The sequence below is a fragment of the Gallinula chloropus genome (assembly GCF_964237585.1).
Source record: "Gallinula chloropus genome assembly, chromosome: 14".
In the NCBI taxonomy this organism is placed as follows: Eukaryota; Metazoa; Chordata; class Aves; order Gruiformes; family Rallidae; genus Gallinula; species Gallinula chloropus.
In genome coordinates this window covers 18,543,916-18,564,186 of record NC_140099.1, presented here as the reverse complement: position 1 = coordinate 18,564,186, position 20,271 = coordinate 18,543,916, and the positions used below count along the sequence as shown (strand labels likewise).

Genomic DNA, 20,271 nt, shown 5'->3' with positions numbered 1-20,271 from the left:
GCAATCACAATAGCTGAACAACAGACCCAGCAGCCTTTGTTATTCACCCCAAATAACATCCCTCGTGCTTAAAAATCTTCCATGAAATAGCTGGGACTTAAAATCTTCATTGACAAACCGAGTTTCTGGTGACCAGTTCTCTGGTTGTTGAGCAGTCTTGCAGGCACTCCTGTCCTCTGTGGAGGTGTTTAATGGTCACCTGAAAACTTCTAAGCATCCCTTCTAAGCTATTTGCCCAGGTACCGTCTGCGGTCAGTGAAAGACAAGGGCACCCCCAGAGGGCAAGTCCGTCTGGAGGTGGCTGCGCTGGCCGGGAGAGAGGGGGTGGCTCTCCCTGGCACACACAGAGCTGCTTGCAGACTGACAGTGCTGGGTGCGGCGCTGCCAAAGCGATGTCCTGGAAACACGCTTCACAACCATCCTGCTCCTGCTGAGGCTGAGAAGATGGAGCAACCGGATCCTGACACCTCGCTGCTGGTGGTGCTGGTGCCACCCTCTGCCCGGGCAGTCGGAGAGGGGCTCGGAGGGATCCTGGCGTGTGGCCGCTCCTCCAGCACCCGGCGAGTGGCGGAGGCTGCTGGGAAGTCTGTGTGCGAGGGGAGGAGGGGGGAGAGGAGGAGGAGGAGGAGGCGGCTTCCTCCTGACGCCATTTCCGAGGGGCTGAGGTATATAAATGAGCCGGTTGCTGCAGTGCCCCATCTGGGATCTTCAGCCAGAGCTCTGGTGTAGGCAGGGACGGTGCTGGTCTCCCGCCGGCACCTCGCCCGGAGCCCCCACGCCAGGGACAGGCTCAGCCTCGGCCCCTGTCCCGCCAGCACCATGAGCCGCCCAGAAATGCTCGCCGTCCTGCTCCTGGCCGTGCCGGGTAAGTGGGGCTGGGCTGGGGTCCGTGTTCCCCCAACTCCCGGGACCCCCAGTCCCGCGGACAGAGCTCCTCCCGCCCCGCTGCGCAACCGCCGCGGGCCCTTCAGCACCGCGGGCAGAGGCTCAGCAACACCCCGACCCCGTCAGCACCGCGGACAGCGGCCGCCGCAAGGTCACTGCCCGAGGGCCGGCCCGCGGGCCGGCTCCGCCTGCCTGGGGACTTTCCCTTCCCTTCCCTTCCCTTCCCTTCCCTTCCCTTCCCTTCCCTTCCCTTCCCTTCCCTTCCCTTCCCTTCCCTTCCCTTCCCTTCCCTTCCCTTCCCTTCCCTTCCCTTCCCTTCCCTTCCCTTCCCTTCCCTTCCCTTCCCTTCCCTTCCCTTCCCTTCCCTTCCCTTCCCTTCCCTTCCCTTCCCTTCCCTTCCCTTCCCTTCCCTTCCCTTCCCTTCCCTTCCCTTCCCTTCCCTTCCCTTCCCTTCCCTTCCCTTCCCTTCCCTTCCCTTCCCTTCCCTTCCCTTCCCTTCCCTTCCCTTCCCCCAGGAAAGGCTGAGGGGAACACAACACACACATCCAGCTGCTGCACCCAAGACCACTTTCACCATAGGGAGATACCCCTCCTCCACCCCCATTTTTAGCAGGATAGGATTTCTCTGTCTCACAGTGGAGGTGAATAACAGGTTCTCTTCTTTTGTCCTCCCCTCATTTCACAGCTATCTCCCTTCCTGTGACAAACGACATGAATAAAGGGGACACTAAGGTAAGGCTGGGCCTGCAGTAGAAGTGGCAAGTGAAGTTGAAGGATGTGATGTTTAACTTCCACCTAGCTGGCTGGCTTCTGGCTGTCTCTGCTGAAATGCCCTGTAGGAAGTGCCAGGGATTTGCATGAGATACCTACAGCAGGATCTATCCACCCCCACTGCCTCCCTACCAGGATTTACCCTTTGTGCATCCACTTCTGGGCACCTGGGCAGGAGGGAAGTCTCTTGGGACGTACCAGAGGGACCAAACAAGCTTGCCTGGAGATGGTGAGGCTGAGAGTGGAGGTTGGGTATAACCCTCCCCAGTCCTCCTACTTCCAGCTTTTCAAAGCTCCCAGCAGGAGGTGACTCAGGGGAGAGTGGGGGGAATGTGATTCAGGAAAGGGCATTGCTGGAACTGTGTGTGTTCGGGGGTGTGTGTACATCTGTATGTGTGGGGGGTGTTATTTAAACATGTGTGGTCCTGAAAAAATAGGCAACTGGCTAGTCTCTGCTAATCCATCCTCAGCTACTGCTCAGCCTGTCTGGATGGCCACCAGCATTGCAGAACTTGGCTGACCTCTCCAGCCTCCTTTTATAGGCTTCTGTTCATATATCTGTGTCAACCCTCTCTGACTTTCATACCTGCCCTTTGAAGTGTGTGCACTCCCTGTGGGCTTTTGGCACCTTTGGGTCCCTGTGTTTACCTGTGTTGATCTGTGCCAGACCTCCCCTTCCTGACATTATAGTGCCCACAGTTTTTCAATCGAGCTGACTCCTTAGCAGCCCAGATTAAGATTTCTAGAAATTAATATCCAGAAAGGAATCACCAGCTTTTCCTCTCCTGCTTTGTGAATGTCTTAATGTCCTGAAATCTTCTACCCACATGATTTTTTCCCCAGGCAGCAGCAGAGGAGGGCACATCCATGTCACTCTCAGCTACAGGCTCCACCGTAGCCAATCTCCACTTGATGTTACCCCCAGGGCAAGCACCATGACATGCGTTACCCTGTGTCCTGTCAGGTGGGCCTGGAGAGCTGTTAAGACCTTTAGCCTGCTTAGCCCTTGCTGGGACTGAGCCATGAGCTGTGAGCCGCTGGGTGCCAGCTTCAGGCTCTGTGCTGCTAAGAAAAGGGACTCAGGGCAGGCACTTGCCCCTTCAGCATTGGGTGGGACAATTCCACAATTTTCCTTGTGAGATCTATTCCCATATATATATATATATATATATATACACACACACACACACACACACACACATATATATACATATACATATATACATATATATACACACGTATACATCTATATCTATATCTATATCTATATCTATATCTATATCTATATCTATCTCCTACCTGTAAAGCATGGGTGCTTCCCAGCAAACCACATCTAGCTTTTGTGGAAGCTGGTGTAACTCCATGGGAATGTTTCCACTGAGGAAGGATTTTTCTCCTAAGCCTGCTCCCTTCCTGGGGCTCAGTTTGGCACAGGCACTAAGCTGGAAGCAAAATCAGATCACAGCTTTCTTTTGATTTTTGCTGCAACTGGAAGGAGCCATTAGAGCTATTCCTCCTTCACCACCTTCTGTTACACAGCATTTCAGTGAAGGAAGTCCTGGCCTCACAGGACAGGGCAGGGATATCATTACATGGGGACATCAGTAAGCACCGCAGCTCTTCCTATACACCATGTTGCCCTATATATGCTCTGTGCCACCAGCACTTGAGGGTGGCTTGGGGATGTGAAATGGGTAGTCATCATCTGCAGGCCTTTCCTGGGCAGCTTATCAGACATTCATTGCACCAAGGTCTGTCCATGGGGAGCTGAACAGGACCAAACACTTACAACTTCTCTGGTGTTTGCCCACTCCTGTGCTTGAGGGACACTATTTCCCACCTACAAGTGTGCATTTCAGAAGGGCCTGAGCACAGCTGAGATCAAAAACTGGTGGTCTGTCCTTGTAAGGACATGATCCTACACAGATTTCTGTGTAGGGACAGCATGAGCAGCTCTTAAGGATCCAGTTACATGCTTACAGTTAGAGGATAGCCATGGTGAAATTCCAGGCTGAGTTTCTGCACTGGATTAATTACATTCAATAGGAAAGGATCTCCTCAATGTCCTGATGCAGGCTGTTATTTCATGACCTTGTGAAGCCTCGCTCTGCAAGACCTGCCTCTTACAAAAAGTCAAGGAGAGTGCTGTGGAATGACTGCATTCTTCATTTCATTGTGTTACAGAGAGACTCCCCAGAGTTGGCTGTATTTCTCTAGCGACTGATGTGTTGCTTTGTCTTCAGACAAAGACCTTAAATCAGCTTAGAAGTCTTCAAAAGCTTATATAGAGGGTTTCATTGGACCAGGTTCTTATTTCACATGCTTAGAAAGTCCTTACTTCTAAGTCTGCATTGAATACAGCTGCAATAAGTGGCTCCAGAGGCTGGGAAACGTGGGAAGGAAGTATAAGAATCCGGGGTTTGTTCCATTTAATGGTAGAGTGAAGTGACTCAAAGTCATCTAAAATCCCTATTAGTGGATTAGTTCTGGAATAAGAGAATGATATCAGGGAAATTTCCTTGCTTTATTTTTTTTTTTGGTGTGAGATCTTTCCTCTCACATTTTTAACCCAGCAGGCAAGCCTCTCAAACTGTGTGCTCACAGCACTGCATTGCTGTGACCTGTGCAAGTGGGATTCTCTCCTCATGCAGGGTGAACATTTCCAGCTGGTCAATGAGTAAGTCCAATTGCTTGAATGAGCAGCAGTTGTAGATGACTGGGAAATGGTGACTTCAATTTCTACTGCAGTCACAGTGCTGTGCTTTGCTTTGCTGAGGACAGCACCTTGTGAGGGAAGGCAGGACTCTTAGGGCTGCCTGCAGAAATCAGAAGCAAAGGTTCAGTGAGTGAATTTTCTGCCTTCAAGGCTTGTTTATGTCATTTTTCACAGTTTAACCTCTTTTTTTGTTTGTTTTTTCCTTTTTCCTCTCCCCACCCCCAGGCTCCTGTGAGCCCTGCACACTTTCCTGGCTGCTTTATTAATAATAATACACATTTTTGAAGGGGGCAGCCTAGTTCTGCCCTATTAAGTGGCACCAGACTGTAGTGAATGCTGCTTCCTCACCTCTGTGACCATTTGGCTCTACCATGGCCACACAGCAGGACTCTCAATGGTGTGTCTCAGCATGGTGAGGGTGTCTTCACCCCTACCAGAGATGCCACCTTGCCTTTGCACCTGTGGCTTTCGTTCTCCCACCACACACAGAGCGTCCAGTGATCCATGAGTGTCTCATGAGTGAAGAGCTGGGCCTGCCAGCTCAGTATAGGTGGCAAAATAGGTGAATAATTCTTCTCATTTCACACCAAAGCTAAGGGCTGCTGGAAGGGGCAGGCCCAGACTTTGTCCTTTCTGAGAAGCTGCCTCAAGCAGTTGCAAATGCTTCAGAGGAAAGTGGTGTGGGAACTGTCTTGTTTTCAGATGACCTGTCCCCATGTACAGCTCTTGCAGTCTATAATAGATGCCCTGATCGCTCCAGCACAAGGTCAAACACTTCTCCAGGGTCTTTTCCTTCTCTAGGGCTTGAGACCAGTAGTTCTTACCCATGTTTGAAAGTGCAGTTTGCCTCACCTGACTCTCCATACCTGTCTGCCATCTAACTAGAGTGGCCTTTTAAGGGCTCAAATAGCTTACAAGATTTCAAGGTCACCTACTGAGGAGCTATGACCACATGATGCTCTCCATGACCTCCCACTGAGTCCTTTTATGAGATAAAGGATGAGATTTATGCATGTATCTATGTTTATCTATGTATCTAGACATAGATCTATGTATATATCCATGTATGTATATATCTGTGCATATCCTGATGTGCTTAGCCTCTGAGATGGACTGGAATAATGAGATCCTCAACTGAGGTGTGCATCATGTTGAGGAAGCTCTTTTCATTGCCATTTGCTCACTTCTCAGTTTCAGGAGGTACCTTCTGTTCCTGGGTGAGGTAAAACAGGAACCGAACATTCAGTTCTGGCTCAACCAGAAAAACAAGAGGATCTGTGCCGTCATCTGCTGTGCTTTAGCCTTGGTAACAAATAGATTTAGGGAAAAAATACAATGTCAGCATTTTAATTTGTATTTTTGTCTCCTTCTAGGTGATGAAGTGCATTGTAGAGGTCATCTCTGATACTTTATCGAAGCCAAACCCCCTGCCGATCAGTGAGGAATGCCTAGAAACCCTGAGAGGAGGTACAGGCTGAGATCTGACACTGGGCTCTGGCAAGAGCAGATCTGGCAGAGACACAAGCAAGGGCTGCACCTGCCCTAACACATGCTCTAGCAAGGACAAGGGGTCCTTGACACATTCACCTTCCTTGTGGCCATCCCAAAAGGCTGCATCAGCCCCATAACCCAAGGACAGAGTCCCTGCTCAGCCCAGGCCAGGCATCGTGCTGGCCCTGCAGCTGGGAAGGTCCTGGGTGACATGAACCTGCCTGGCTTTCATGAGACCTTCCTGGCTTCTTAACCACACAATTAAGAGATGGGGCAGTGAATCAGGTCAAGGGAGAGAAAAGCATGAACAGAGGAGGAGGTGGTGTTTGGGGTTGTGTCTCGTTTCCTGGGAGTGGGGGCAGGTTGTCTTTACTCACCTCTGTGTCGTTTCCCCTGTTGCAGATGAACGTATCATTTCTATCCTTCGCCACCAGAATTTATTGAAGGAGCTTCAGGAAATTGCAGCTCAAGGTACAGTTTCACTCCAGTTACTGGGGCAGAGGGGTTTCAGCTGTTGCAGCCCCATGCAGAGTTTTGTTGGTTGGTTTCGTGGGTTGGGGTTTTTTTTTAATATTTTACATTAATTTGACATCATATAAACGTGCCCTGGGAAATCTAGTTCCAGGGCTTCCAGTAGAGACTGGGTGAGTGGGGACAGGAATTGTGCTTATAGTAACTTCAGTGGGCATCTGAGGATTCAAATCAACATCAGTGTGACTTGGCTGGGCAGAGTGCAGCCATTCCCAGGTGGGAGAACCCGAAAAGGAAACACTGTCTCTTAATTCAAGAACTAACCCCCAGCTCCCAAGCTAGACTGTAAGGCAGGGAAACCTCCACTGTGCAGCTGGGCTCTGGAACTAAACCCAGATGTGGCAGAGGGGAAGCCTCACTGAGCGCTCAGCAGGACCCGCACTTGAGCGGCCGCAGTGAAAGCCCCCAGTGGGGATCCTCCTGCTGGCTCCTGCAGGCTGAACACAAGTTCCTTGGGCTTGGAGTGGTGTGGGCAGCTCACCCCCTGTCAGTGTAGGAGCAGCAGCAGCAGCACAGAGTTGTGCAAATGGGTGTGTGAGGGGAAAAGGGGCTATTCTTAGGTTCCTAGAGCTGGTGTGCTGGTCCCAGGCAAGGCTACTTCAGAGCAGGTGGAGGCCCCCCCTGGCAAGGTAGTTCAGTTGAAACTGCAACAGGGTTCAGGGACTGCAGCTCCCAGCCTTCCCTGCTCCTTCTCTGGGTAAGCCAGCTGGCAGCCCTCCATCACCAGGGTGTCCCTGTGCCCTGCTCCTGCCTGGCATGGCTGCCAGGGATGGCTGGGAGACAGTGCCACCAGACTGCTTTCAGAGCAGGGGAGCAACAGGGGCAACACAGGGAGAAGGAAAATGTGGGAAGTCAAGATTAGGGGAGAGCCCTGTGCAGTTCTCAAAGTAGAAGTTTGGTCACTGCTCAAATCCCACTGATGGAGGGGCCAGCCAGGCAGTGACCCCAGACATCTGCTCTGATGATCCAGAAGAAAGAAATTAGGCCCTCTTCAGTGTGTTGGGATGCTGCTGCCTGGGCACATCAGGGTTATGAGGAGGAGGCTGAGCTATCAGACAGGTTGTGCCATACAGCATGGGGTCTGTGTGAAGGGACTTGTTGCACAGAAGTGCATCTGGCTCAGCTCGATCTTTGGCTTGAGCCTGTTTTGTCCTTGCTCATGTTTTGGGTAACATGAGCTCTAATGTACAGATCACAGTGACCGGGGATGGGAGAGCTGAGTATCCCAAGGGAAAAGCAAAGGTACTTATTTTGGTCTCCTCCATGCTGGCTGCAGCTGATCCTGCTCAGGCTGGAGACCCCCACACACATGCATGATGGCATAGAAGCAGGGGTTAGACAGGGCTTGCTCTGCTGGCAGTCCCTCTTGGGATGGGGCTGCCTGGGGACCACTGGCAGCTCTGACCTCCAGCTCATGCTGCCTACAGGCAATGCCTTCTCCAGGGTGTTGCTTTTGTTGAGTTGGCTGCATAATCCCAGAAGCTAAGGGTCTTGGGGGTCTTGGGGCCCTGGAACATCCCTGGAGCTGGAGTGAATGCTGCTCCTCCCTCTGAGGAGTGGTGGGAGTGCAGTGCCCCAGAGACATGATCCCCCACGACCAGGCAGGAGGGAACAGGGGCTCTCAGTGCTCACTGCAACAGGGGTACACGGGCACCATCTGGCAGGAGGCGATTTTTATCCTTCAGTACTCTGATGCTTAAATCTTTTGTTAGCCTCAATGTGCTGCAGTTCAGCATCTCTTATTCCCTAGCTCTCCATCAATACCAGTCTTCCTAGCAACCCTGCTACTCTGTTTGTTTAGAGACCTTTTTCTTTCCTGCAGATGATGTTTTTGATGGTGGCTTTGTTACTGCAGTGGATTTACATATCCTCCAGCCTCACTTCTCACGGGTCCCCAGTCGCAGACTTGTCCATTGTAGAAAACATGTATATAATTACACAGGGCACAGAACTATTCTCCTACCTCTCCTCTGTGAAACACAGGAGGGGCTGTTGCCTTTCTCTACTTTTTGTTACTTGCTGCAGGTGCCAATGAGAGAACTCAGCAGCAGAAGAAAGACAGCGGCTTCGAAGATGAGCTCTCTGAAGTCCTTGAAAGTCAGAACGACAGACACAGGCAGAGAGGTCAGTGTCAGCCTCCCCCCTGGGAAATCCAGGTCAGGCTGTAAACAAGGATGTTCTTTCTAACAGCCTTGGTATGTCCATCTGCTTCTCATTTAGGCATTGCCTTTGATGCTGCTGATACACACAAGCAACCTGGTGTTTGCTTTGTGCTTATTCACCAGCCTAAAGAACGTGTAATTTCTGAGTTATAGCACCTGGTGATGGTCACGTTACCAAACTGATGCTGATCTTTTCTAGCCTGCTGCCAGCCCCATCACTCACTCCTAATGCTTGAAGTGAGTCACAGCCAGGGAAATCCCATATTGAAAGATACAGGCAAGAGCTATCTGGGTCTGCTCCTGCTGCCCTTGTTTCCAGGCATTCTCTGATGGGAAAACTGAACTTGGGGCATACACAGTGCACACACCCACTCAAAACAGCTGCATTGTGAGAAGACCATGCTCAGCTGGGATGTCCCCATGTCACTCCACCTGGCAGGCAATGTGGTGGAAAGGAGGGTGCAGCCCTTTCCCTTTTCCACATCATGAAGAGACGATGCCAATGTGGGATGAGATGATTTCTCATCCAGCAGTAGCACCCCCACAGAGGGTCTTGAGTGGGCTCTGTGGTGTGTGGATGGGCCATGGCAGTGCAGTGACACCATGACATCAGCCCAAAGCTGCCTGAAGTGGCCCTCAGGTACTGCTGCTTCAGCCAGCATGGCCAAAAGCCAAAGGAGAGGACAGGTTGCACTGGATCTTCCTCCCTCGAGGCCAGACCTGAACCTCTTGCTCCTGCAATTTAGACACTGCATAAGGATGAAGCATGGTACATTGGGCTGCCCAGGCCAGCAGGTAGTGGTCACCAGCCCTGCATGACTAACTCTCTGCATCCCCTCCTACACCTCAGCCCTGTTTGGGGCCACGCTCACCTTTCCATACCCTTCTGGCTTTTCACACTGCTCCTCAGCCCCAAATCTTTTATTTTTCCAGGTGACATTGTGGCTAATTATGTTGAAAGAGGCCAGTCTCTGACATGAGCAAGAGCAAACAGCCAGTAGGTGCTTTGCAGAAGCAGAGCTGCCAGCCCTTTGCCTCAGCTCACCCGCAAACAGCCCTGCCTCCCTCCTCGGGCTGGTGGGAGAAACAGGGATGTGATGGAGCACAGGTCTCAGCGTGGGGAGAGCTGTGGGAGTGCTGTGTCACGCCCCTAAATCCTTCCATTTCACGCCTGATCTAGTTCCACGCGGGGCAGGTGTGTCACTGGCATCTCAGGCGGTGGTGCTGAGGCCTGTGCTGCAGCACAGCACTTTGGCACAGGTCTCACTGCAGCCTTGGGAGCCTCCCCAGCACAGCAGGCACCGGTGGGACCTGTTTGCCTGAACAGGAGTGTGTGTGGAAGGGACTTGCTGAACAATCCATGGGCTGGTGAGGCTGCTCGCCCAGCGGGGCTGAGGCTCCCTGAGCAACACACACGGGCTGTGCTGGCTGGGAAATGAGCTCTTAGGAGCCGTGTTGCCTCTTGCTCCTCCCTCTGCAGATGCACCAGGGGAGCGTCCTGAAGAGGAGCAGCCCACGGGGTCCCTGGCTGAGCTGGCAGCACAGAAAACCCAGCAAAGGGATGATTCAAGGGAAGAGGGGAAAAACAGCCTGGAGGAGAGGGCGCCCAGGCCACGGGATGCCAGCCCTGGTGAGAAGGAGGAGCAGGAGGAAGCAGAGAGCAATGAGATTGGGGACAAAGAGGATACCCAGCAAGATGAAACTTTGGACAACCACATTGGTAAAGACTTCAACGAGGATGAGCAGCAGCAACGGGATGATGAGGAGGAGCCCAGAGGACCCCGGGACAGCCTAGAGCTTGAGGACGAGGGAGATCAGCCATCCAGGAAGCAGAGCAAGGAGGTAGGGGAACGTGTGGAGCGTGAGGATGAAGGAGGAGACAGTGCTGCAGAGGAAGACCCTACTGAAGCAGAGAGGTCACTGGATCTGGCTGAAGAGGACGAGGAAACTGAGGAGATGCAGGGAGATGACAGTATGTATTCCAGATGACTGCACTGATACCTACTGGGGGGTGAGCACTGAGACAGATGGTTAAGAGGCTTTAAAATCTAAAAGTTCAGAGAGGTGCTTACTGGGTTTACAGAAACACCCCCACCAACAGCCACCCAGAGCCCCCTGCAAGCACCCAACCATGTGGGCCCATGCATAGTGGGTCACACAGGCCCAGCAGCTGCTTTGCTACCTGCTGCTCAGTTTTCATAGCACCTAGGGACAACTAATTTATTGTTCTTGAACTTCCTATGTGGTTTTTGACTGCTGCATCCAAGAACTGCTACTGACATGGTGATGGGAGAAGCAGGTATTTCCACAGTCCTGGGAAAAGGGCCTAAGTCAGGAAACCCACCTTGCATTGCCCCTGAAGGCTCCATTCAAAGGTGGACTATAACCAGGTTATCACTTGTGCTCACTGTTGTGTTTAATCTCTTTCAGATAACGACGATGCTCTGGGATTTGGCAAAGATGGGCGGAGTTCTGAGGAGGAGGAGGAGGAGGAGGAAGAGCAGCCCCGGGCGCTGAGAGGAGGAAGGCATCGCCTGGAGGATGAGAGGATGCAGGGGGAGGAGGACACCTTCCAGCCTAGGGATGCCAAAAGCGAGGAAATGGAGGAGGAGTCTTCCAGGGAGTGGGAAGACTCCAAGAGGTGGAACAAAATGGATGAGCTGGCCAAGCAGCTGACATCAAAGAAGCGCATGGAGGAAAACGATAGTGGGGAAGACCCAGACAGGTCCATGAAAATGGCATTTAGGTCCCGCAAGTTTGACTTCAGCCGGCCAGAGCAAGATCTAAGAAGGTCATGGAAGCATCACTCAAAGGAGGACAGCAGTGAAGGAGGCTTTCCTCTTGCTCCAATGCCTGAAGAAAAGAAAGACGAGGAAGGCAGTGCTAACAGGAGAACTGAGGTTGGTGCACATAGGCTTAAGCATGACCCCTGCAGCTATTACTTGGGAATCCAAAATCTGCTTGCAGATGGTCCCTTGGCATTATGCAGCTGCCATCGGTTCTCTGTGACATTAAGGAGATGCTTGGCAACCTTTTAGTGATTCAGCCCTAGGTATTACTGAGATTTGCACCTGTCTGTGCCTCTGGGTTTTATCCTTCTTTCAGTGAGTAGTGCACAAACATGCCCTGCCCTAGAGAGTCTTGAAAATGTGTCAGCAATTTTGCACTGGTGTGTGCTGGACATGGTGCATCTGGAGCCTGGGTCTTGTGTCCCAAAGCCCCCCCAAGTCAAAGAGAATGCTTTCTCTAGCTCAGGGATGGAGTTAGTAGTGTCAGACCTCCTGTCTCCAGGAGCACAGCTGTGGTGAGGGAGACCTTGGGGTGGAAATGATTGATAGATACAGGAATACATCTGAACCAGGCTTCCAAAGTCAGAGACATCCTTCCTTGGTGCTCTGTGGTAGCTCAGTGCTTTCCCAGCAGCCTGGAGTGGTGGTTTTCCCTTTGTGCTGAGGCCCAGCTCCAGGCATGGATGCTTATTTGGAATAGTGCAGGGGGCTGGGGATGGGCTCTGTGATTGTTTGCTCTGGGACAAGCTGTGGTCAGGTGCCTGGGAACAGACTGGGGCAGCAGGTGAATGAAGCCGGTTTCCTGCAGCTTTCTTACCTCCAAAGCACACCTCTTGCCTTAGTCAGGCACTAAAACCTTGCCCAAAGGTTGCCCATCAGGATCCCCTGCTGAGGGCACCTCCAATTGTCTTGGTACAAAGCAAAGCCAAACGACTCAGCTCCAAGCAGGGATGCAACGAGTGCCTGCCAAGGAGGGGGGCACCCGCCCCATCTGCCCTCTTACCACCCTCTGCTCAGGTCCCAGGTCTGCCCCCCATAAAGCTGCTCCCCACCTGCCTGTGCCAGCAGTTCTGGGGCCTACCTTGTCTGCAAGGTGGTGGGCTCAGCCACCCAGCAGGGACTGGGAAGGAGGTTGCTGAGGCTGCACACCTGCTCTGTTTAACAGCTGCAACAAGACTTTTTGGGTTGTTTTTATTTAAAGCTAGCTCAGGGCCTCTGGGAACCAGTGAGGGAGTGGCAGACCAGGCACCCAGGAAAGGGAGGAAATGGGCTCTGGCTCTGCCAGAGGAGCTGACATCTTGTCCCCTCTCCTCACTTTCAGGCCATGTGGGTATGTGACTTGGCCAGTGAGGCCAGCGTGACCACAGCTGTGGGCTGAGAGTAGCCCCCTGGACTCACTCCAGGGGTTGGGCAGAAGTGAGACAGGGTGCATGGCACAGTGTGAGGCAGTGCCTCGAGCCTGACCTCCCCTCTCTCTGCGTGCTGTGGAGTACCTCAGCACAGCACTAGTTTTGGACTATTTGGGATCTCCAGTCGCAGCAAAAGCTGACCTCTAGCAAGGAGAGACTCAGCTGGCTCCTTCCTGACCCATGTCAAAGAAAATGGAACAGCCACTTGGGCTCAGCCTGGCTACCCTGGGTGCTGGCGAGCATGAGCACCCCGAGCCACTGACAGCACCCTGAGCCACCAGCACGCTGCTATAGCTGGAGACTTCATAGTGTCTGAGCCAAGGGTCCTGTGGAGGGGCAGGGTGATGTTTTCTGTTATGGAAAATAGCTCAGGAATGAGAAAAATTACTTCCCCCCCCCCCTTTATTATTTTCACAGCAGCCACATGCAGTACAGGCCAGTGGCTCCGTGTCAGCGGGCGCTTGGCCACTGCTGCAGGCAGCAGCAGGGCTCTGCTCCCTCTGCGTGGGAGAGGTGCCATCACCTCAGCTCTGCTTACGTGGAAGGGCCCTTTTAGCACTGGCAGCCCCAAGTTTGTTCCCGCAGAGCCTGGGGCTGCTCTGGGTGACCCTGTGATCTGCAGCGAGCCCCAGGTGACAGCGGCTGAGGGACAGGCAGGGCTGGGGTTGGCAGTGAGACAGGGCCCGTTGCATAAGACCAGAGTTCAGACAAAGCAGTTAGGAGTTTGGGTACCTGCACTAAATAAGGTAACTTCAGGTGATGACCCAGATGAACAAGAGCCACTCTAGAAAGGCCACTAAGCGATGGGCAGCTCGAGTCTTTAAACTGCTGGCTTTCTCTGTCACTTCTGCCCAAACAGAAAAGCCTCTTTGGTGCATGTGCAGCATGGGGAGAGGAGACAGGCCACGGGCAGGGCACATGCTGCACTTGCCACCCATGGCCATCCCATTTCGACACCAGTGCCTTGATGTAGCCACCCAGTGCTGTTTGGCAGCACCTGTCCCACCCCTGGCTCCTCAGCAGCCATCTCCCTCCAGCCCCACGCTCTGGAGGGAAAGACTTGGTGGGGCTGCCCTGTCTGGCAGCGGGCCTGGGGAAGGACAGTGGTAGCATGTCTTGTCCCCATCTGCAATGTAACATTAGGACAGGGCTAATTTGTGTTCTGCACAGACAAATGCAGAGAGACAAGCGCAGGAGCAGGCTGAGGGATGGGGCAAGACGTGGCTGCCCTTGTGCCACCCCTGGCAGCTAGCCCCAGGCACAGGGCAAAGTTTTCCATAATTCTGTGGGGCAAGGGCTGCCCACCTGTGGCTGCTGACCCATATCCTGGGCTTTCTTTGCAGGACCAGGAGCTGGAGAGCCTGGCTGCCATCGAAGCTGAGCTGGAACGTGTTGCCCACAAGCTGCATGAGCTGAGGCGAGGCTGAGGGTCCCAGCCCTCCTGGAGCAGGTGAAAGCTGCCTCCACCACCACCCTCCCCCCCTTCCCACCCGCGTTTCATTTCCTGATTTAAAAGCAATTAAGCAGGAGCAGAAGCATCACGCCTAGGAAACCGCCCTCGCTAGCGCCCAGGCCCGCCTACCTCGCCATAGTGTTGTGACCATCGCTGCTTCTTCACCTCACGCTCCCCTGTCCACACAGATGCCCACGTGCCCAGCCGGGCACTGGTAGGGATGCAGCACAACCCACACGTGCATTTTCTGTCTGGGTGGGGTGGTTTTTTTTCCCTCTTTTTTTTTAAAAGACAAGACAGCTTTCTAGAAAGTTCTCCTTCCACCGGTAGTTTCACTGGGTAAAAAAAAAAAAAACCAAACCTGCAATAACTTGTTATCTTTTGATTAAAAGCTGAGAACTCTGACTGTAATATATTCTATATAAAAAATTTATCTAAGGAAAAATAAAACTGCAGTGGGTTCCTTCCTTCGTCTTGGCAGCTTTAGTCTTGGTCGTCAGAGCTTGTACGGTCCTGGAGGAGAGGAGGGGGAATGGAAGCCTCCCCTCACCATGGACACATAGTGATGGTGTTCCCCTCCTCACCTGGGCTGCAACCCTGCTGCCTGTCCCAGCCCAGCATCACAGGCACCTCCCCAAGGTCCTGGGCACTGCACAGCTCTCCCTACCCGCTGGTTGCCATACAGCCCAGTCCTGGCACTGGGTGTCCATCTGTAGTTGAACACGGGGGTTGACCCAAGAGAAAACAGTTTAGAAGTTGAAATACTGAGGCAGTACTTGACCAAGCCCAACTATGTGGACAGTGAATAAAAGTGTTAGAAAGCAAAGTAACAAATAGGCTAGTGATGAGGAAAACTGCTGGTCTGTGCTCCCACAGAGGTGAGGGCTGGTCCAGTGTGCTGGCTCACAGAAGCTGTGGTGCCTGCTGGCACAGCACCAGTGGGCAGAACCTTCCCATCCTTTGGGCTTCAGGTCACAAGCTGGATGGAGGGCTGGGTGGTGCCTGGGCTGGGTAAGCTTCCCCCAAAAGTCTCTGAACACCGATCAGAGTATTTTAGACTTTTTATGTGTATTGGCAGGAGAGGAATAGAGCATCTCAGTGCCAGGGCTATATCCCAGCTCCCATTTCAAAGCTCAGCTGCCTCACAGTCACAGAGTAACGAGGTGGGAAAAGATCATCGAGTCCAACCGTTCCTGTTGTATGCTAAACCATATCTTTATGGGTACCTCATCTACCCATCTTTTAAACACATCTCCCATCACCTGCAGCCCACAAAAGAGCTGAGATGCTCACAGAACAGCTGCCAGGCTTTGAACTTGACATGTTCCTCTGTTCCATTGAAAAAATCAGGACCATTGACCCACAGGGTGAATTGCACTGGAGGTGGGCGTGCAGGAGATAGTGGCTGTCCAGGGCACGGACAAAGCATACATGGGAACAGCAATGAAACCAAAGCTGGTCCATGGGAACAGTACTAAAATGGCAGTTTTTAGGGAGTTCATACAGCTGTGGAAGTCACATTTTACACACGGATCTTCACTTAAATTTTAATTTGAATACTGTACTTAGTTTTTCTGGGTTTTTTTTGTGGCAGATGTGCCAGTAGCATCACCCAAATAACATCTTGCAAACACAGGTCGACATGTCACATTACATTCACAGAAACCACCAGCCACCCATCCCACCCTCACCAAACCAGGGAAACAGCCCACTGTAGAAACAGCCACCTCCAAAAGAGTTAGACAAGCTTTTTCCACACAGAATGGTGGCAGCAGACAGAACTTGTCTGTTTCTGATATAAAACCAGCAAGGGGACAAATAACCGTTACTTGATGGAGCCGATATAAACACATCATCGAGCAATCCCAAACATTCAGGAGCCAAGGATTTTCTTCAAAGGGAAGGATGGGAGTTCAAGGCCTGGGCTGGGGAGGATGCCTCACCAGCTGCTAAATGCTGGCCCTCTGAGCAGCTGTACTGCTGCAGCACAGCATCTCTCAACTCAGGACCGCAGGGCTTGGCCTTGGGGCTGACACCAAGCCCTGATCCCCAGGCAGTGTTTATGCAGGTGCCCTTGCTGAGCAGGCTCATTGCTTAGCTGGGTGAGGTATCTGTCCTTCCTGCACCAGCCAAAACAGGGCCCTGATGAAAAACCCTGCTAGGTCATAGGTAATCAAGGATTCCCTATCCAGCATGATGAAGGAAGAATCAGCCCAGAGGCCTGTGCCAGGAATAAATTAAGTACAGCAGCATTACTGAATCCCTGTAATGTTTCGCTGTGTTATAGAGGAAGATAAAAATTAACCGACTTCCCACTACTGTTAGGAAGGGAATCGAAGCAGATCTTGCTGGGACAAGCAGGTCCACAGTTAATGCAAACAACTGCACTGGGGAAGGATGTGGAAACCAAACTGTCATGTAAATGGGAGTCCCCACCCCGCACTGATGAGCTGCTCACCTTGCTGCCCTGTGTGCTCACAAAGAGAAAGCAAACCAGAACTTGTTAATGTTATAAGGCATTTATTTTCATTACGTGTTGGAAAGGGACAATTCTGTCTTCAAAACAATTACAGAGATAATGCCACAATACCTACTGCATATTGCTTTACTGTTCAAACCAAAACATTGTCCAAAACAGATGCTTGGTGAATGAAAATAATTATTACCACTGAAATCAATGCTGTTAGATGAAAGCACCATCTTTGTTGTCAGATCTGATCAGTCATGCAATCGAAGACGCCGAATAGCCAGTATTCTGGGGTTTTACAGTAAGCCACCATCTTCCCAGGGTTTATATAATTCTATACAAATTTAAGTACAAGATGGGAATGAGGTTTCCGAACTCAGAGTGAACCGGGCCGAAGCGAATCACGAGACACACCTGTTAACACTGCACAGCTGGGCTGGAACACGGACACCGCTGACCTGGCGAAACCGAGCACGCACCCCACATGGTCCCCAGGACTCAGCCATGCTTCGGTGGGGAGCGCTGCTGCGGAGTGAAGGAGGATATCCAACACTACTCACACCCGGAGGGCCAGTTTTCTCAACTGTGTTGGGATCCCAAGGAATTGCTTGTTACTCCGTTTCAAGAACGACTGCATTTTAGCATGTGGTTCTCACGAGGGTATACACGAGCTGTACCAAATACTGAATCAGAAATAAATAATAAAAGATACATCTAATACATCTTTTATTTGTATTTTCTTTTTTTTTTTTTACAGCACTGACTTTACAAGAGGATAAACAACTCATTTTTAGGGGCTGCTAACATCTGAAGCAAAGAAGTCACTATTTTATACTCAACATATACTCAACCTTTTAATAACTTTATATATGTATATATGACTTTTCACACAAAAAATGTTAAAATAATTTATATCTATAAACTACTGTGTAAAGAACGAAGAAGGAAATAGAATGTGGGTTTCCTTAAAAAAGATGCAAGAGGAAGACCTGATTTTCATGAACTCCATTTGCTTTTTCAGCTATTTCTGGAGTTTTAAGACATTTCCAGGCCACCAACAAAAACTTCCCAACACATTGGGAGCGCTCTGCAAACTGATGGCACGCTGGGCAAGGTCACCTGCTAATGAGCTCATGTGGCCCATGAGCCACAGAGCGCCAGCCCGAGTGGATTCAGGGTAAGAAAAGTGGAGAGGAAGAGAAAACAACTCCCCAGATTGCTATTAAACACAGAGAGAGTGACATTCTGGACCACTGGTGTCATGATGTCCACTGGCCAGGATTTTACTCTCAAGCCCTACTTCTCATCCCCTCTCTCATTCTGCACCACAGATACAGGATGTTTTCTTGTAGTGGATTTCTCATTTCCACAGGAAAACTGGCCCAGCAGCAGGGGTGGACCAGACCCCAACGGCCACCTGCACGCACGGGGCAAGAACGATTCAGAGCCTTTGCTTGCTACAGAAGCTGTTGTGCTTGGGTTGCTGAGGAATTGCTCTAGCATCTCCATTTATACCCAGATCCTCTCATGCTTCAGCAATCTTTTATAATTTCTGTGGCCATGCAAACGTGACAGAATCCATGGAGGATCTGAAACCCATCTGGTCAAAAAGCCCATGTGTTGATGGCCTGGATCCACACAGAGTGAACAAGGAAAGGAAAGGTAGTGAAGATGTCGAAAGTACTTTTCTGGAGGTTACATTCCTCTGAAATAGATATTAAAGCAATATTACAAATAAAATCAACAATGTGGTCTGCAACAGCATGTCTGTTTACCCATGAAAGTGAGAGGAGATTATAATAAAGGAAATATTTTGATCTACACAAAGCATTTTCACATACTCCTAGATAGAAAACACACAGTTGCAACACCTTAAAGTAACTGTATACTGAATACAAAAATCAATACATCTCTTACTAAAAAGGAGAGAGGAAAAGAAAATTAGCAGGGTAATGCAAGAGCACTCCTGCAAGTGTGCACATGGGGAGACTGCTACAAACTCAAACCAGACTCTATTCACTAAAAAACTCCAAATCCAAGATTTTCTGCACAGCTGTGGAAGGCAAGGCTGCAAGCTGGGGTGAAAAAGCCCGACTCACTTGTCACTGCTGCCACGCAAAGACTTTGGGAAACCAGTTAAGAACTGATAAGCCTGGATTTCTTTTTACTGGATGAAAACAGCAGCATTTTCCCTTTGTTTCACTCTTCTTGGCCAGCCAATTTAAACAACCCCCTGGTCCCATTTATTCTGTTGCCTTTGGATTCTATCCTGCCTACATCACCTACCCACTTCTCTACCCAGTTGTTGCCTCGCTGGCTACAGCCGTGGTTATCTGGAGAACTTGAGGCTTTGTCTTGACCAGACCTCACTACACTGTGGAGCCTCAGGGTCGGGTTCTTAATTTGTACTTGTCTATAACGAAAACCAATTACACTGCTGTTTGTTTTATCTAGGCAACCTGCTGCATGACCTCCTCTGCACAAACACTGACATGCTGAGGATGGAGGCGAACCCAAGGCAGAAGAGCACTGGCCCAGGGTAGTTCTGCGTTGCACAAACCACGCACACCAGCACCAGTGCTCCCACCTGGGCTGCGTTTCCACAGTTGGCTTCTCACCCACCCAACCATCGGGATGTTCTGGCACAGCCAGTCCAAACCCAAGCACAGCGCGGCCAAGTCAGCCAGAGCTGGGGGGGATGGGGATGGCTTGACATCACAGGTGGTAGGAACACCCCTCAAGTTCTCTTGAACAGGGAAAAATCTTCACCTGCTGAAGCCCCTTACGGAGTAACAGCGCAAACCAGACTCCCATCTCCTCCTTTACGCTGACACAAAAGCTGGAGAAATTCCAGCCAGGCTAATGGTGTCCTTGTGGATTTCTAACAGTGAAGTGGAACAGAAATAGATCTCTAAGAAGCTAACTGGTGACCATGAATTTTAACATAATTGCTCCCATCAACACAGCAATAGCTGTACCTCTGGAAACACAGCAGAACCTTCTCTAAGCCACAGTAACAGAATTCAGACAGACACAATGGAAAATCTCCCTCAGATTGTCCGCAATTTTAAGAGCAAGGGCATTCTGGTAGGGTCTGTGTCACCAGACTCCTCTGTGGTTATAAAAAAACAGAAAGAAAGGGAAAAAAAAAAAAAAGACAAGACTCAAGAATATTACCTAACTTACTGTGAAGCTTATCTTAAATCCAAGCTATCCTGAACTTATCAAACGAGGCAGCGATTCCGAAAAGCACTTCAGCACAGGCTTAGTAACACAGGCATGCTCGAATGGTCTGCAACAAGGTAACAGGATGTCTAGATGCTGGGTAATTTACAGGTTTGGCTTTGCAAAGTTGGTCTCCCGATTCACCCCTGTGATTTAGCAACATTCTAGTATAGGAGCCATAACAATAATTTCTGCAAGGAAACAGAGTAACACAGCACTCGCAGGGTAATTCATGGGAAAGCGCTATGGTAATGCCACATCACATCAGGTACCTGCAAATCTGCACCTGGTAAATTAAAGTGATACCAATACATCTGATAAATAAAAAATAAATTACAGGCTAAGGGAAAAATGTCACCGATCACACCAACG

The 20,271-nt window shown here is 50.8% G+C and overlaps 1 protein-coding gene and 1 long non-coding RNA gene across 2 annotated transcripts; one reads left to right on the top strand and one right to left on the bottom strand.

Moving 5' to 3' along the window:
- Nucleotides 1-819: 819 nt before the first annotated feature.
- On the top strand, nucleotides 820-14,181 carry CHGA (chromogranin A; the record flags this gene model as incomplete). The annotated part of the gene is made up of 8 exons (XM_084270729.1): nucleotides 820-865; nucleotides 1,571-1,617; nucleotides 5,746-5,839; nucleotides 6,266-6,334; nucleotides 8,420-8,518; nucleotides 10,037-10,528; nucleotides 10,987-11,456; nucleotides 14,098-14,181. 8 exons carry the CDS (start codon nucleotides 820-822, stop codon nucleotides 14,179-14,181), a joined length of 1,401 nt encoding a protein of 466 aa, XP_084126855.1.
- A 2,615-nt stretch (nucleotides 14,182-16,796) lies between these two features.
- LOC311196884 lies at nucleotides 16,797-19,976 on the bottom strand. The gene is made up of 2 exons (XR_014617605.1): nucleotides 19,852-19,976; nucleotides 16,797-17,357 (listed from the first exon to the last, which is right to left on the bottom strand). It is a non-coding gene; the product is annotated as an uncharacterized lncRNA (long non-coding RNA).
- Between the last annotated feature and the right edge of the window lie 295 nt (nucleotides 19,977-20,271).